The sequence below is a fragment of the Gouania willdenowi genome, chromosome 21 (assembly GCF_900634775.1).
Source record: "Gouania willdenowi chromosome 21, fGouWil2.1, whole genome shotgun sequence".
In the NCBI taxonomy this organism is placed as follows: domain Eukaryota; kingdom Metazoa; phylum Chordata; class Actinopteri; order Blenniiformes; family Gobiesocidae; genus Gouania; species Gouania willdenowi.
The window spans coordinates 18501419-18520373 of NC_041064.1; the positions used below are offsets into that span (position 1 = coordinate 18501419).

General features: G+C 38.3%; 1 protein-coding gene across 3 annotated transcripts in view; it reads right to left on the bottom strand.

The window, feature by feature from the left end:
- The window catches only part of itgbl1 (integrin, beta-like 1), a 59403-nt gene that overhangs the window by 13218 nt on the left and 27230 nt on the right, over nt 1-18955 (bottom strand). For all 3 annotated transcript variants that reach the window (XM_028435642.1, XM_028435641.1, XM_028435643.1), the window contains 5 exons: nt 17177-17305; nt 14593-14733; nt 8131-8271; nt 7776-7922; nt 2012-2128 (listed from right to left, as the gene is read on the bottom strand). In XM_028435642.1, coding sequence (XP_028291443.1) covers nt 2012-2128; nt 7776-7922; nt 8131-8271; nt 14593-14733; nt 17177-17305 — 675 coding nt within the window. The remainder of the gene's footprint in view (nt 1-2011; nt 2129-7775; nt 7923-8130; nt 8272-14592; nt 14734-17176; nt 17306-18955) is intronic.

Sequence of the window (18955 nt, forward strand, 5' to 3'; positions counted from 1 at the left end):
GACCCAAAGTCTTTTCTTTTTTTTTTGACAAGCGAGTGGAGGCAGACATGTTAACAGGTGGGCAAAAATGGGCCAAAAGTGGCAAAAAAAGAATGAAAAGTGACTAATATTGGTTCAAAAGCAAAGAGTGACCAAAAAATGAACAAAGGAATCAGGTGGTATGTTATGAAAAAAAGGTAGCTTAAATGGTCAAAATGTGGCAAACAATGGTGAAAAAGAACAAATGAGGAACAAAAAGAGGCAAAATGTAAGGAAATTGTCAGGTCCTGTTTAGTTTTTGTTTGTGTGAGTAGGTTTTCTTCTGGTTTGTCTGAGTTTAGTTTTTTTCTGTTTTTCGAGTCTGGCCACTTGTGTTAACTCTCGTCTTTGTGTTTCCAGGGATTCCTCCTTGTGGCTCCACCTCCCAGTGATGTCAGTGTGTTTGGGTTGTGACTGATTAGCTGTGTCATGTTTTACACTCAGGCGTGGCCCATTCACAATCAAGCTTCCTTCACTCTTTCGCTGAGTGCTTGGACACAGTGTGACTGCAGAATCATTGTTCCTTGTCAATGTCTACCTCCTCGTGTGCTGCAGCGATTCGTCTCCTGCTCCCAGTTTTCCCTGTTCCTTCTTTGTCTTTTATTTTTTTAATTCAGGGTTTTGGTTGGATTTTTTAATTAAACATGGACTGGTTCCAAGAACAATACGCATGCATTCTGCCTCCCTCTCTCTCTCTCTGCATTTGGGTCCACACCACCATACCGTGACAGAATGATCCAGCCATCAATGGACTCAGCAGAGAGGATTTTTTTTAACCAAATCTCCCATTGGCAGAACTTTATCCTCAAAGTGAGATCCAGGCCAATGGAGTTTCGCCTAGCAATCCTTACCTGGGGACTCGATTGGCCAAGGGAGGACCCCAGAGCCTCCAAGGGAAACGCTGGTCAAAGAGGACAGCCCAATCCTGCCAGGTCCAGGCTAGCTTTTCTGAAGAGGATCCTGTCAGGAACCCCTACCGGGGTCTCGACTGGTCTTTGGAGGACCCCGAAGTCTCCATGGTAAACGCCGGTCGAAGAGGACAGCCCACTCCGCCTTTTCTGGGTCCCTCATCTTCCAGACCAGCGTTCCTGTGTCCCTCAGCGGTCAGACTAGCATTTCTGAGTCTCCTAGTTTCCAGACTCGCGTTCTAGTCTCCTAGTTTTCAGACAAGTGTTCCCGAGTCTCCCAGTTTTCAGACTAGCGTTCCCGAGTCTCCTAGTTTTCAGACTAGCGTTCCCGAGTCTCCTAGTTTTCAGACTAGCGTTCCTGAGTCTCCTAGTTTTCAGACTAGCATTCTAGTCTCCTAGTTTTCAGACTCGCGTTCTAGTCTCCTAGTTTTCAGACAAGTGTTCCCGAGTCTCCTAGTTTTCAGATTAGCATTCCTGAGTCTCCTAGTTTTCAGACTAGCATTCTAGTCTCCTAGTTTTCAGACTAGCGTTCCCGAGTCTCCTAGTTTTCAGACCAGCGTTCCTGAGTGTCCTTGTTTCCAGACTAGCATTCTAGTCTCCTAGTTTTCAGACTAGCGTTCCTGAGTCTCCTAGTTTCCAGGCTAGGCCAATGTCATCGCCAGTGCCGGCTCCCCACACCAAGCCACCTACGTTGCCGCCAGTGCAGACTCCCCGCACCAGTCTACCAATGACAAAATGAAGACATAAAGAGCCATATGTTGAGTATCACTGACATAATGGCTTCTATGTGGTGCCGCTGATAATGTAGTGGGCTGGTCTGGACAGAAAATGGCAGCATATAATTTTGGTACCATGCAGTTGACCCGTGGTTAGGGGTGAGGGTAACAAACAACACTTAACGACAGGCTTCATGACACCTTATTCATGCAGGTGTCATGTCATCATGACAGCATAATGTCAGCCTTATGTATAAAACTTTATATCTTTCTTTGAAAAGTAACAGTAATGTAATATACTGTATATGACGTTTCTGTGAATAAGCTTTGTGGATGCTGGGTGGGTGTGTGCGGTGTGTGTGCTCTCACCACTGCAGACTTGTCCACTGATGTCCTCGCACTGACGATCATCACACTCACAGTTCTTGCCATGAACCCGACTGTCCCCGGGGGGGTGGCAAGTGCACTGTCCACACAGGCACTGACCTAGAAAAACACAGACATTTACCTCCAGGTGAGCTGTTTCATAGCAGAGAATAACTCGTCCTCTTCACAGTAGCGTGGTGCTACTTGTGAATACTTAATGTCACTCTGAGTGTTCGTTCTAGATGCTCCGACTCTTGCTTTGCATATCAACTAATGCTCAGCTTACCTGAGGTCCTCCCCTCTAGTCAGAAAAAACTTGAAAGCAAATCACTAGCTCACAATCACCCGCATGGCCTGCACATTCTAAACAGGCACGTGCACACATCTTAAGATGCTGCTACCCTCCTTCAATCAGCGAGCTGTGATGAAAAGGGCCCCAGGGGAGGTTAGCGAGTGAACATGTTCAGCTAATGGTATAGCTAATTAGAAAAAAAGGCAAAGTCTGCTCCGAGCTAGCTTTGACGGTGTGCAGCATACCTGTGCATTGATCATTTAGAGGTACTCAGGGGTTCAATAAGTATATATTTAATGGCACACAAAGAACATCTGCAGAAAAATGTAATATAAAGTATAACATATTTCTGAATGAAGTGCACAAACATTATTAAAGACTACATGTATGAAGCAAATGGCAAAAATGATGAATATGCCAATGTTTACCATTATCGTGATACCTAAGAAGGATCATTTAATCTTTGAGCATCCGTTCCTGCATTTTCCGTGGAAAAGTGCAACCATAAAAATGGGTTTCATATTGTTTTAGTGTTACAGTAGTAAAAAAAATATGCACACAGAATGAAAATGTATTTCCCACCTATCGAAAAGAGAAAACTAACAATTCAAAAACAAACTATTTACTGTTTTAATGTAAACCCCCTCTTACAGGTAACATGTTTAGACTAAAACAAGTTTGGAGAATAAAAAAATTGGTTGGAATCTAGACGTTTACCTTTCTGAGCAAACAATAGAAGGAAATCAGAAAAAAAGGTATGAAAGTAATTAACGAGATGTTGGGATATGGGTTATTCTTCACACGTCATTAATTGCTTTTTTTTTTTTTAAACTGTTGTCAGCTTTTGATAATGGTAAAAAAATATATAAAAAGCACATCTGTAAAGAAATCTGTACTATAGTGTACACATTTAATGCGTCATATTTGGATGACTCATTATCCAGGGCAGAACATGAATTAACAGACAGCTACTTTAGTGACACCATTCTGTCACCAATGTTATTCCTCTATGGCTCACACACACACACACGCACACACAGACACACACACACACACACACACACACACACACACACACACACACACACACACACATAAACAGCTCACTTCCTGCGACACATATACTGTGACGCAGTATATTGAGCATTTGCTCAAAATACGTTACCCTAGTAATCAGTAACTATCATCAGCAGGTAAATGATCTGCACAAGGTGGTGAGGGAATTGAGTTTGTTTATGCGACTAATCCTCAGAAACCCTTTTTGAAACATGACAGCCAAACTTTCAGGCTAACTTGGACTAGATTAGCCTATAGGCCTGTGCGTGTTTGTCGTTCTTTTATACTATTTGACAACTACTACATTTTCAATTGTTTTGAAAATAATATAATATTCATTGTGCGTTCGTAGTGCGTGATCTGCATAAAAGTAACTGTAGTAATTCTACACTGACACCCTAAAGAAGCATGGTTATATGTAGTTAACCATATTTCACGCTTCACAACAGAAGCATAAATATTAGGATTCATTTAAATGCCTTTGGAATTTCCAAGTAAACGCCAACGATAATGAAATTGTTTTTCATCATTATACCTATTATTTTACTTCCTCTGGAGTTTGTCATTCATTTTAAATGTTTGAAAGCTGCAATAGAACTAGCTAACACTAAAAATGATAAATGTATCCTCACAATGGGTTAGGGGCGCGTTCAGTGCTGCTATACGTATGTGCAGGAATGCATTAGCATCTCAAGTGCAGTAAGTGTCACCAAATATCTCAGCGCAGGTGAGTTATATATAACTAATGCAGTGAAGTAACTCACATTAAAATGGCCACATTTGTATGAGAGCGAGAGTTTTAATTTGGAAGTTAAAAGTGAGCATTAGCACAAAGCTCCTTTTTATGCTACATATGCTTTAGATGCTGTTAGAAAAAAAAGCATTACTCATAATGAAACAATAACACATAAGGTATAGATTTCCTCAGAGAGCAGTAGAAGGAATCCCAAGAATCAAAAATGTCGAAAGCCGGTGTTTCCTTTAGGAAATACCACAGTGTAAAGAATGTGCTATTCACAAGCAGATTGTCTCCATCTCGTAGGAACAAGAGGCTCTGAAGCGTCTTAAAAAAAAAAAAAAAAAGGAAACAAAATTCAAGTCTTTTCCGCTCAAGCTGCCATCCGTACCAGCTGCAGTGATCCATGCCTCAGAGATTTTCTGTCTGTCTCCCGTTTTCTCTCTCTTTAGCCTCTGTCTCTTACCCTCTCACCCTGTTCCTTGTCTCCCATACTTTCTTTTTGTACACAATTTGTATTTTATGAAATTGGTTTCGCTAACTTATTTGTTTCAATTATCACACATTGACTTTCTCAAAAGTAGACACTCATCCATGCATTGCACACCTACTGTATCCCCTGCCAGCCCAGTCTCATTGGGGAGGTGGAAATGTGTTCCATGCATGCCAATGTGATTACCTCATACTTTCCCGTGCTGCTTGGAAGGAATACATTCTAACCTTAACTTTAAACCTAACCAACCCCTTATTATTAGCTGCAGCACATTTTCTATAACTCCAGTTTGTGCAGCAGTCAATGCCTTGTTCCTTTACAGAGATTTGAATCCGAGTATTTTCCATTTAAAGCATAATAAGAAGCATGAAAATGAGAGAAAATTGCGTTAGCATGCACAACACAATAGATTAATTAACGTGGCAATTTCTCACTCTCCCGTGAGATCAGATTGGGTTGACCCTGCAGAATCTATCCTTGAACCCAAACACAGGCAGCAAATTTAAAACATTTCTACCAATAATGGAGAAGTAGCTTCTGGAAATGCCTTTATTATAGTTATCAGTAATGAATATCTTAATTTGGAAACATTATAAACTTTCATGTCAACTACACGTGACCATTGTAGTTGTTGGAATCGATATTCACTGCTAAAGAATAGATGCCCTGACCAGCAACAGCAATGAAAGTAATTGTTACCTTAACTGTAGATTAAGCCAGATGAAGTAGCTATTTTCTTGAGAATAATTATTCAACCTTTTTATTTCATGCACAGCGTAATTAACAGTCAATTAATTATTATTTTTTCCTTACCACTTTTTCCTCTCTGTTTTTGGCCTCTTTAATTTGCAGCTTTTACCATTGTCTGTGATTTTCAAAATCCACTAATTCCACCATTTTGGGTCACTTTTAATCAATTTTATTTCTGATTTAAAAAAGGATTCACATCTTTAAGATGACTATATACTATGGCACAAATAATAATATTAAACCTCCTGGTTAAGAGTTGATATTATTCAGATAAATAAATACATGTGGTTATCACGCATTCATTGAACAATGAACCCCAAAAAGTTCTCCCATTTATTCCCCCTTATAGATGGCCCTGTCTCCACATGACTGTTCTTCAATGTTCATGTCTGTGTTCAACCACCTTCAGGTACAGTGGGGGTCCCTCCCTGGTCTCTGGTACCTTTATTTTGGGGCTCACGAGCTGAAAAGGTTGAGAACTACTGACCGCCACACTAAATCTCTCACATCCATTATCAACTACATTATAATTGTTATGTCTTTGTTTGAGATATGGTCTTGTATTAATATACACTTTTAGATTAAAAGTGGCGATCAACGCAGTTTACCATCAAGTATTTTTTTTTGAGAGATAATAAGTGAAGATCTGTTGTAAAAATTAGACCCAATTAACTCTGTTCACTTTGTGTCTTCTGCGGCGGTGTTGGGACAGAAATCAAAGTCGAACTTAAAAGGAGGAAGAAATGTGTGTATTGTCATGCTGAATTTGTATTACACTTACAATTTTAAGTATGCATTTGAAGTCATAGTTGAACTGCTGGAGTTGAATTTTAATGCAGTTATTTCTGTAGAAGCAGCCTGGTTTGGATGCTTGATCTAATCAGTTGCTTTTTGAGACACTGGTGGGAGGAATGGATGCCCATAGTCCCTGTCAAAATGCAATAAAGACGTACATATAGCCTCTTTCATTTGGACAACAGAAGCATTAGATCCACGCCTGAAATCGCCCACAGTCGAAATGAAATGAGAAATCAATGCTTAGCATTAACCCTTGACAAGTCCACAGAGCCTTCTGATAGCGCAGCTTGTTTCCTGTTGCATCGCCCACTACCAGCAACATTTTGAAGTTGACTCAGAGATCTAGTCGGAAGATTTACACTCGGCTTTACTGTACCTACAGAAATGCAACGATAATTGCAGAGATTCTACTCCAAAATCTGCATAAATGTATGGGAGGATGGAAGCAGAGAAGCAGTAAACTAATGATAATTAAAAATAGCTACAGCAGCAGCAGCAGTGTGAGACAAAGGATGCCGAGGACAGAGGAGAGCTCTATTTGAGCTACTGTCTCTTCTAAACAAACAGGCACATGTAGGAACAATGCATTCTGTCATTCAGTAAAAGAGCAACAATGCAACCATGGTGCATTGTTCATGTTGGATCACGGCCCAGGTGCAATTCTGCTGTCTTGTTAGAAGATTTTACATATGTTTCTGTTTTTTTTACTAGTGTCCTAAAAAGAACAAGCTTTTTTTTTTTTTTTTTTTTTTTAACATATAAATCCAGAAAGAAATGTAACCAGTGTCGATTAAAGTGATTCTTTCAAAACCATCCATCACGTTGTAACTGATGTTTACATGGGTACAGGTACAGCCATGTCCTGTTGCTCTCTTTGCGTTGTTTGTTTGGAAGAGTTTGGCCCATAATTATATCCAAACTGTAACAGCGTTTTCTCTTTTGTCATTTGTTTCAGTTAAAGTAGATGACATGCAGCAATACTGTGATTTAACCTTGCAATTAACCAGGGACCTGCCTAAGGACTTCCCTGTGTTGTGTGCTGAGTCAGGTTACATAAGCCAGCTCACGATAGGATGCTAAAGAAGATGGAAATCTTTACAGTATCTTAGCCAGGACTTTAAATGTGAGAAATTATCTAAAGTAAATTGTGAACATCTACGTTGGCTAACGTAGCAAAGAATGAAGCCAATGGCATTCTTATGGGGTAAGGTTGCTGTCAAGCGTTTTTGGTGCATGCATTTGTAAAATCTTGCAAACGTATAGATACTTGAATACTGAAGACTAATAATTTGGCAACCTCCGTGAAAATGCTGGACGTCGACTACAGTTTGAAACAAAAGATTTAGAAGAAGAACGCAACCAAAATTTTAAGGCAAGCAAAGCATGTAACAACAAAGAGAGCAGGATTATCTTTACCTGAATGTGTTCCCCTGCCATGTTATGTAACTGTGACAAGTACCCTTACCTCAAACAAAATGTGCCAACAAAAATGGTTGCGGGACACATTGATATGCTTAAAGTCCACTGTTTAAAGAAAAAAGAATAGACATTCAATGCTCGAAATGGTTGATTTTACACCAAAAGTTGAGTACAGAGAACTGCTGTGGTAACCATAGCAACTAGGGAGAGCAAGTAGGCCTACCTCGTCCAAAACATGGCAAATTGGATGTTCCTCTGCATTTCCTCAGACTGCTGTCCAAAGTCATGGAACAGGATGAAGGATGCTCACACTTTTTTCCAACCCATCCTTCCTTACAGTCACACCGTCCACAGTTACACTGACCGTGACCTACCAGGAAAATGATGAAAAGTTGGGGAAATGAAAATGAAAGGAAGAAAATTTCAAGTTAAAATATTCCACTCCTTTGGGTACCAAGGACAAAAGGTGAAAGCAATCTGATAAGATATGAAATGTACATTTTCAATCAGACAACCTGTTGTGTTTAATAGATTGTAGACTTCACTTTCTCTGTTTATACACATAAAATCTTACACACCTGAGCAGAAGTCGTCAGTGTATCGGTCATAAGTTGCATGACAGATCCTCTCGTCACATTCACAGGTATCACCATGAATATCTCCCCAGTCACCAGATGGATCTACATCATAACACGTGCACTCTCCACAGACGCAGGTGCCTAGAACAGCAAACATACGCAGCGTCATGGCAACATTAAAACTGTTTGCAATGTTTTTGTCATTTAAACATGATCTTAACCACACAAGTATTTTAATTTGGTAAAAATGGAGGAGTGACTGCCGTCTATTGGTCATCTACCAGTGTTGGCCCCGCCCCTTCTATAAAACCTAGCTATTGTGGTTGGATTAGAGGTCCAGTATTAGCTAATCAGTCCCTTATATTAATACCAACTGCTCCCTGGTTTGTACACCGTGGCTGCCCACTGCTCCTCAGGGAGGGGTTATAATGTTTAGAACAAACTTTGTGTATGTACAGTAGCTTTACATATACTGTACAACAATTTAACCTCATTGGTAGTTTTACTTGTGAGGTTGTTTGAGATGGAGGAGCTCACATTCTTATAGAGTAGGAGGAGCGAGGATTGTCAGGAGGAGGAGTTTCCGCGTTGTGATGTCACAACGCGTGAAAAATCAAATTAGCCCGGTGCATTGTGGAATAACAAGGGATGGAGGCAACAGAACTTTTTCAACTTTGGTCCTCTGAATGAGGCTAAAGGAATGTATATCACTGTAGCAAAACCATTATATATATATTTAAGAGAATAGAGAGGTATAGCTTATAGTATTGAGTAGCTACCGTAGTTAGCCTAGCCTAGATTATTATCTGGAGATGTTAGAGAGTAACTGAGCATGTACTAACTGCTCCAGTCAGGCAAGTCAGGAAAAAGGGTTTTGTTAGTATGTATAACATGTATAACATCCTCACTAAATAAAGTTTATTTTTATTATAGAACAAACGCATCCAACAATTTTAGTCTGATTTCAAGGACCAAGCGACCCCAGCGTAGAGAATACTAAGCACAATCCTGCTATTTTCTGGTGTTTTCATAACTTTAATGGTTATTGATTAATTGGCTAAATCCAATAGACGTTCCCATTTAATTATATTACACTAAATATTAGGGGTAATACTAACTATGAGGGGTTCAGCTTATGTATCCTTACATTTTCTTTGTGAAATGCAGTCCGCAGTCTGGTTAGTCTTTAACCCTCCTATTATCCTTGGGGTCAATTTGACCCCATTTAATGTTTATCATACAAAAAATAATAGTTGACTTTTCCCCCATAGTTCATGACTTTTCCTAATTTGATGGGTAAAATTGATTAAACATAAATTTATGATGATATTTTTTCAATGTGCTGAACACATACTATTTCAACACATTGGTGCTCCTCTGGGGTCAATTTGACCCCAAGCTGTTTTAGCTGTGTAAAACATGTCTGTCTGCAGAAAAGATCATATTCCTGCCAATGGGGTTCATACTCATGTGGTCAAGGTTTCAATTGCCTGACACAAAAACTTGGTGAATAATTTTCTGAAAATAATTTTCTGGATGCAAATATCCTTATGGGGTCAGAATGACACCAAGGGTAAAATGTGTAATATTTGAGGATAACAGGAGGGTTAAATAGTCATTTCCAAGTTTCAATTATTCAAAAGTGAACTTTTGATTTTTCTAACTGGAAGTAAATAAACTGTTGAGTGCAGTTTCGTGAGTTTTCTGTGCAACTACTGTAGGCTATATATTCTGTCCTCATCCTTTTTATTCTTTTTAAATCTAAGCCAGAGAATCAGTTGAGTATCAGCCAGTGGAAATCCCATTTTCTCTTATCAGCAGTGACAGAGCATGGGGAAGCCCAGGGGAGCCTGGGCCAGCTGGCATGTCTGTGGGAGATGGCTGGCGCGTGTCTGGCCCCTGGCCCTCGAAACTGTGTCCCTCAGCACCGCATAATCCAAATTTAATAGACTTTGCACTTAATTTCTGTCACAGTTGAGTTTCAACAGTTACGGTTTAAATTTTGCCGGATGAGTACTGAAAATTGGAGTACAATTAAGAAGGAAATGAATATTTAGACAACCAGAGACCTTTTCGTCAACATGTTCTTTCATTTCAAACCACCTGCATTTGACTAAAACCCAACGGAGACCTGTCATCTGAGCAGAAAGAATGTTTTGATCAAGAAACCATGTCGTAGACACATGACTGTAGCCTCTGGCATAGAGTGGTTGATATAGTTTGATAAAAAATCTTGGAGACGGAATAAAACAGACTTATCCACTGGTGCTATCAATCAAATTATTCATTCATTTCAGACTGTGAGCAGGGGATAAATGTATCTTTTCAACAAAGTACATGAAGGAGGACAAACTGTTTTCATATGAAACCCTTCACCTTTCTATCCCCACAGAATAATGAAATCAAGTCATCCTTCCATAATGTAATCACTTTCCACAGCCAGTAATCACCAGGAATGATCACTGCAGTGCTTTTAAAGCTGGATTAACAGATGCATGTCAAACAGGGACCTGGAACTGTTGGTTTTATCATCAGACAGGCTTTTTTTTTATTTAAGAGAGAGATTTAGAGCTCTCAGAAGACCAAGAATATTATGAAAATGTATCATTCAGAATATTAAAAGCAATCAGCAAGACTGACTATTTCTATAATTACATGAAGGCAATGCATGCAAGACTGTAGTATTTCTGGTAATCCACTGAACTTTGTTTTAACTTCAACATTTTAAAAACATACTCCAGTGTAAACAAGTTCGGATGAACTACAGCCGGGCCCGCGGAACGTCTCTGCGCTGAATAGCATGTACCACATTCCAAAGAATTCAGGCAAATGACTCGGTTCCACTGAGTAAAACAAATCATATTGTGCAACGTAAAATCGTAATCTTTGTTGAATTGCCTCTAAAACGATATATCACACGACTACGTTCCGATAAATTTAAAAATTACCGGAAAAGGGGGTGTTTCCCCGTACCTCCCTCTTTCAAATAGGTCCCAGATAGGCTTTTGACATTCGCTCATAGAATATTCATGTGAAATTACAGCCCGATTCAATGACCACTAATAGAGGAGTAGTCATTTGAAAAATGGGGCTCCAGTGGCACATACGGAGTAAGGGGCTCCATTCATATATTGGTATGTGTCAATGATTTGGTACAACCAACTGTCGTAATATTTGACTCACAAATAAATGAGAAAATGGCTTTAATAGAAATTGGCATAAAAAGGGGCCCCTAATCGAATTGTGCGATGCATAATTGTAATCTACGTTGAATTAACTTTGAAACAATATATCACACGACTATGTTCCCATAAATTTGGAAATTACCGGAAATGGGGGATGGTGCCCCCGGGCCCCATTTAAAAAAAAAAAAAAAAAACGGGTTCTGAGCGGCTCATCATATTCATTCATACCAAATTGCATTCCAATCTAACAAGAACTAACGGAGGAGTAGTCATTTGAAAAATGGGGCCCCCTGGCGCCCCATGACACGTACGAGGTAATGGGCCCCATTCATATATTGGTATGTGCCAATGATTCGGTACCACCAACCGTCATGATATTTGACTCGCAAATAAATGAGCAATCGACTTTCGTTTTTGTTTTGTTTTGGGGCCCCAAAAAGAAAATAGGTCTCCGAGCGTTGATGCGTACACATCCATAGATTATAGCAACCAAATTTCAGCCCGATCCGTTCACGAATAACAAGAACAAGAACAAAGTGAGTGGCGTTTTGAGTCAGGTAGCCCTGTGTCAAGTACTGAGTTTACATCGTACTGAGATTGTATATGCACATATATGCACATGCGCGCTACCGGAAAATGAATTTTTGCTACAGAAAGAATAATAATTTTTGTTTATTTTTGTTTTCAAAGTGAATGGTCACGTGCTTTATTTGTTTATTAAATTGGGTTAGGTTAGGGTTAGGGTTATATTCTCAGTACGAGGGTAAACTTAGTACGTGACACTGACCTAAAAACCTTATTTATGCTTATAAGGCACTAGTTTGCGGTCTGAACTTTGGTCCCAGATATGGCTGTTCAATTACTATTCATTTGTAATCAGCGTCGTCTGTCATTCGGTCCCGGAATACAGGCCGCATGTTGTTTTGAGAGTAAGAGAGAGATAAAAATCTCACAAAATACATTTTTTAAAAGCGCCTTTTGCAAACTAAATGGGCCAATAATATTATGTGAACACAAACAACCAATTAATCTGAATGTTTAATAAAATATTGATGAATCAGCCTTAAAGAAGCATGGACACTCGCCCGTTATGGAGCGCATCCGACTCTCACTCTGAGTGACAGCTGTCAAAATCTGCCAGGTTTCAGCACCAAGGACAGCGCAAAACCGCAGCTAATTTAGCCACTCACCACAAAGGTACAACCATAACTCCTCTAATAAATCAGCAGTGCAGCAGAAAATGATAATAAAATGTTTACATTTTTTTTGTAAACTGCCAAAAAACAAAAACAAGCATGGAGTCCTTTGTATCCTCGCAACTTTATTACATGAAATATCACAGCCAAGAGTAGCAGCTCTTCATGGCTTTGAACTGAGCCTTTGTCCAAACTTCACTCATCTTAATGTTCATAGCGGAACTTTCAGTCGTCTCCTTCTCTTTTCTCTGTCTCTGAGTTCTCCTCATGTCCCCTGGATATTTCTCCTCCTGTGTTCTGTGTATTGGAGGCAGGTTCTCCTGCATTACAGGTGCCACTACTCGCTACGCTAACTGATGCCGTGCTGCTGCTTTTTTCCGCACTTGGCTTAAAAAAGCTCTTTAAATCCAACTGCCTTTTTTTTTATTTAGACATTTTCTACAGTCTTTCAAGCTGACTGAGAAACTATTTTTGCGCAAAAAGGTGCTGAAAAAACAAAAAACAAATGATGCTGGATCCAATTAAATAAGTGCCAGTCAAAATCTCAAATTAAGCTCTGATTGTGATAAACTTACCAGGATGATAATGTTACTGCATCTTAAAATGAGGTTTGGTCAAGCAAAGCATGTGGCTGTGTTTTATTCCAAGCGTGCGCAGTGCATGTAGATGTTTCCATAAACATAAACAGGAACAATAAGATGATTAGCTATTGGAGTTTTTACTGTGCTACTAAAATATAGATGGTTTACTAAATGTTTTATTTCATCTTAAAACCCCAAATCATCAATGACATGAATTAGCCTACTTAACCTCTTTTATTTTACTTTTAAGGATTTGTTACAAATTTTAGGATTTAGTATCTCATTCAGTACTTTGTGGCATTTCCAAAATCATTGCTGTTGAAAAAGGGTTTTAATCAGAATTGTAATTAAAAAAAAATAAAAACATATATATATATATCTTGTCATTAATATTACAAAAAGTAAGCATTTGTGGGTAATTATTCCCTAAACTTTCATCCTCTCTTATTGTGTACCTGTGGGAGACTTCCCAAAATCTTGCAAAATTAAAAGCTTGTATCATAAAGCTTTTAATTTTAAATTTATCACTAACGTTTCACTCATGAATTTTATGGTTATTTAATTCAGTGCACCTCCTTTTTGTCCTTTGGTCTGATTTTCTCCTGCTTTTTATAAATATATATCTTTTGTCATTCTCCTTTCCTCATTCTGAGTCTAATGGATAGATGTTAAAGGTGACCGCTGTTCATCTGTGCCAGTGAAATGAGAAAAGACACATTGACCTGGAGTTACACAAGCTGATATATAAAATCACCTCAGTTCCTCAAGTCCAAAATGATATTTCCCTAATATTCTTGGACTTCATATACTGCTTTCATTTCACATGAAAATCCATTTAGCCTCTAATTTTGAGATAATTACTCCACTATGACTTTATTCTTGGCTGATAGACTCTCCTCTCTTTTTTGCTTCGCTGAATTACTTTTGAATTGTGAAATTTTTATTCTATTTTATTGCCATTACACATAAAAGAAGCATCACAACAAGATAACTGCGACACAAGCATTTTGAAAGCTTAAAATCTCCACGTTAACAAATAACTCTTTTCTTTAACCTTTATTTAATTATTCAAGAAAGTAAATTGTAACACAATGTGCAGTATGTTCATCTGTACAGTATAGCATCATTAGCAAGTTCGGTTTGGTTACAAGTGACAGGAAATTACTTTTTGTTGTCGTCGTTTCTAAGCAATACAATCTACTGTAATTAGTTTGAAGCTGTAGTGACAAACATAAGAATCAAACTTGTTCTTTTTTACATTAAGTTGTTGAAAACAAAGCAGCCTCTCAATGCTAACCAGCATATGTTCTCTCAGATTCTCCACGGGGGTTAAAGACTTATTGGATTAAAGTTCAAAATTATCTCATAACAATCAAATGAAAACAATTCCCCAAAGAAGAAAAAAAAAGCATCACTTGATTTACCATAATCTATAATCAAACATGTTTAATTAAAGAATAACCTGGTGGTGTGTTCTGTCTCTGATGTGGGTAAACAAACCTCTGTTGCTGCAGATTTTGCCATCTGGAGACGTGCATCTGCGTTTGCTTTCCCATGGGCTGATGTCACACTGAAACTCACATTTGTCACCATGCCAACCAGCAGCGCAGTAACAGTTTCCACAGTAACACTGACCATGGCCTGGAAGCAGAATAACACACAGCTGCTTAGTTCACCTCCAGATGACTGAGTGAATGACATCTCTTCACACAGACCACTCTGGTTCCACCTCATTTCCAGTCCTACTTCAAAACACAAATAACCGCCTTTGCTTCTTGTACATCAGGGCTCATATTTAATTAACCCAATTATATTCTGCCATTTAAATGGCATAATGAAGAGTAATAGACCTGCTTTTGTTTTGAAATGTGAAAGGCACCATTTTCATATAAAGATTTGTAATCACTTTCAGTCTAAAAGCAAATAAGCACCAGCCACCTGAAAATAACCATGTAAGAAACAGCAAATTTCATTCTTAATACTGTCCTATACATGTTTTGCACTATAAGTCTGACATTTTTAACTATTGCCACTATAGCAGCCAGTAATAGACCATAATCCAGGGGTAACCAACCTTTCTGAAACCGTGAGCTACTTCAAATTTACTGAATAATCCAAAGTTACTGATAAACTACTACAATTTCCCAGTTTCACTTTAATTAGAGGGAAAGATAATGAAGGAAGACTTTGTATCTATTTAAAAAGTTAGGAATTACTTGTGTTTTAACATGCAACACTTTATTTCTCTTAATTTATGCCATTATTTCATTTTTAAATGACCACTTCTGAAACATTTCATAGGGAATCATCATGTTCCTTTTATACAAGCCGAAACATGTTTTTACAATTGAACAATTATGTAAGATTTTCATAAAACTCCACTTTCTTTTTTTAATTTATATTTGTATTCATTTTATTTTATTTATTTAAATATCACAATCTAAACACCAAAATCTGCAGGTGTTTAATGAAATCCTATCTGCGATACTTGAACACATTTGTCTCAATGTTTCAGTAGAAATAAACATTTAAATATGGTTAATTTGATGCAAAAATGTATTAGGTGCAGCAGTATTGAACTCCATTAAAGCACTATTTGAATCAGGTTTTACATACATCAGTTAACTGGTGACTATAGTGCTGCTGATAGAACAGGTCTGAGGAGCACCTCACATGGTCTACATGGGCAACCATGGGGTCCGCGGGCACCATGTTGGTGACCCCTGACTTAAATTATCCAACTAAAGTGTTTAGAAAATGCATGTGTGGCTTATCTACGGAATAACTGTAACATCTTCATGAGTACATCTTTCATGAGTGATCGTATCACAATTTTCATGTCACTGCCCTTAATACACCCCAAGGAATCTGCCTACTGTTACATTTTCATAAGTTTTTAATGTTGATATCATCTTTTGTGTTTATTTCCTAAATTATCTTATGTAAAATCAACTATCTGTAAGATCCCTCGCAAAAATAAGATTTCAGCGGGTTTATTCGCATAAAATCTACAATAAAGCTATTCTTCACAATTAGCCCAAGGCAGTGATTCTGTAATCACTGTTTTTGCTGTGCCTGTCAAACTCTGCCTATTAGGATTCGGGTGTAGCACATGCAGCTTTAAAAGGATAAATGACATTGTTTGGACATTTTTCATTCACACTACCATTCTCACCACTTCTTGTGTTTTTCACTATTTTGTGATGCTAATGGTCTCTGAAAAGTATAACTCAGACTTTAGTTGAGGTTTAAAATGAAAGCATTTTTCCATGAGATTGGTCCTTTGTGACATGATGACACACAGTTGCCATCACATTCATAAACTGGCCTTTTAAAGTGGTTCTCAGATGGTATAAAAAGTATAACTACTAAAGAAGGCAAATGAGGACAATTGTATTACGTTAACAGCTGTTTTGGAAAGGCTGCCAGTCATTTCTGATGGATGGAGCAGGGCTTTTAATACTCAGACTAATGTGATGAACGAACTCATAAGTAAGCAGGAGGCTACTTTGGAACGTTTACGCGGAATTGAAACCAAATGCTCGGATTGCAAGTTAAGGCCACCTTATTGGATTACAGCTGGAGACCAGGACTCAAGGCTACCAAAATTGTGCTAGCCTGAATCGACAACAAATCGCTTACCATTATTGGTTCCCACAGCCAGCCGTTCAGGGCTGTCTCATCTACTAACCAAGATGTTTGTGTAGAATTTCCTTTTCTCCACCCCAAACCTCTCCCCAACTGTGCTCCCCAATAGGGAACTCAGTTTATGACCTACCTTTTCCCCTCTCCCTTTCCTCCTGTTGTCCCACTTTTCATCTAAATAAGGCGCACTGCCCTTGTGGCGGCCTTGTCCTCCCATGTTATATGTGATTGTCTTTTCATGTTTCTTGGACAGGATGAAACTGATCAAATAAAGATTGATTGATTGCAAGTGTGATTAAGAAGTATTAGTTGTTAATATTAGGTAAATTCCTTCCACAATGACAATATATTATTAACAAATTGAATTATAACCTTAAAGAATAATCCCACTTCTTTAAAGGGAGAGTGAAATCATTCCTAAACAAAAACAATGTCATACCTCCACAAACCTCTCCGGTATCTTCGTCCAAACACTCGCTGTCATCACACTCACAGAAACGCCCTGTCACCAACACCAAGCCCCTGATGTGCTCATTTTTACACATGCAGCTACCACAGTGACAGGTTCCTGTAATGGAAATGAAAGTCAGAATTTGTTGTTTGTTGTTGATAGATTACATGGTTGAGATGTACAATGTATTGAGGGTAGGAATAAGGTTCTACAGATTTATTAATGACCAAAAAAACGGTTGTTTATAATGTGGTCACACATCCTTTTGCATTATGTTAGAAGAAAGCAACAGCTAAAAATCATAAGCTGTGAATATAATTTTTCACAAGGTAAATGCTGCATACTTGCTTTTGTTTTCAGTGTTAAGATGAATGAAACAAAACGAATTTAGCAGCAATGGGATATTTTTGTCCTTGACAATCACTGCTGTGCATGTTTTATTTGTGTGATAATACACTGAACAAAATGAAAATGCAATACTTTTGTTTTCAGTCTCTTTTTCATTATCAAAGATGTAAAAAATGTTCAACGTACACAAAATGCTTATTATGGCTCACAAATGTTTCCAAATCTTTGCTCGTGACCACTTCTCCCTTACCACCTCACAGGTGTGACATATCATTCTTTAACCCCCTGAAGTGTTTAAGTGGTGGCCATGATAAAAGAGCATTCAAATTTTCTGAGGAAAGGAGGCACGGCCATAGGATTATTACGTCACCTAGTGGGAGTGCATCTGATTATCATAAAACTGTGATTACCTTTTCCTAACACCTTTCCTTAACCCTGTGATGTCATCCACGGGGTTGAGGAAAAGTGGATAGGAAAGGAGATAGGAGGGACTATTTGGACTCAGCATTTGTGTTCAGGTTTATATAGGGGTTTTGTTAGTTGTTTTGGCCTTGGTTCACCCTGATGTCAATGCTTCTGTTTTTTGTTGTTTAATGTTGTATATTCATTGGTGATAAATAACCTTTGTCTTTTTATACATCACTATGTTTTGTGAAACATGTTATGTTTCTAGACCAGGGGCATAACAGTAAGGCAAGGCAAATGTATTTGTATAGCGCAATTTATATACAAGGCGATTCAATGTGCTTTACATGATCAAAAAGTGCAACAGAAAACATTCAACAGCTTGAAAAGTATTAAGAACATCAAAATCAACAGTAAAAACATTAGAAAAGCACTCGGAGAACGCAGACCTCCGCCAAGCAGCTCAACTCAGCTCAGCTAACACGCTACGGTCACGGTAACATGATAAACTCAGGATTACCATGACTACCTGTCAACATTGAGCTGTGTTACAATGACTACCTGTTGACTCTGAGTGAACCTATGACACCATCAACAAGACGTGTAGATGGGAAAATGAATATGATATATATTTTTTTTTTCTTCTTCTTCTTTTGGTAGCCAGAACATCAAAATTGAATCACCTGTTCCTTGTCCCATTTATCAATTTTCCTGAACATTTCAACCAAATTCGTTCATAACTTTTCAAGTTATCTTGCCAACAGAATCCTATCGCGCATCAGGACTGAGAGGTTCAGGAGGTCTTTTATCACAGCTGCCATAAGACTGTACAATGGGTCCTGCTAATGAGCACTTTAATTACAATCTAAATCAAGTTTTATTGTGAATTTAAAATATGTCTCACATACCTAAAATCAAAATCTGAGTGTTAAGAAACCTGTCCTTAGCTGTCATGTCATATGTGATTTTTTTTTAGATATAGTTATATATACATTAATAAATAATAATAAATGT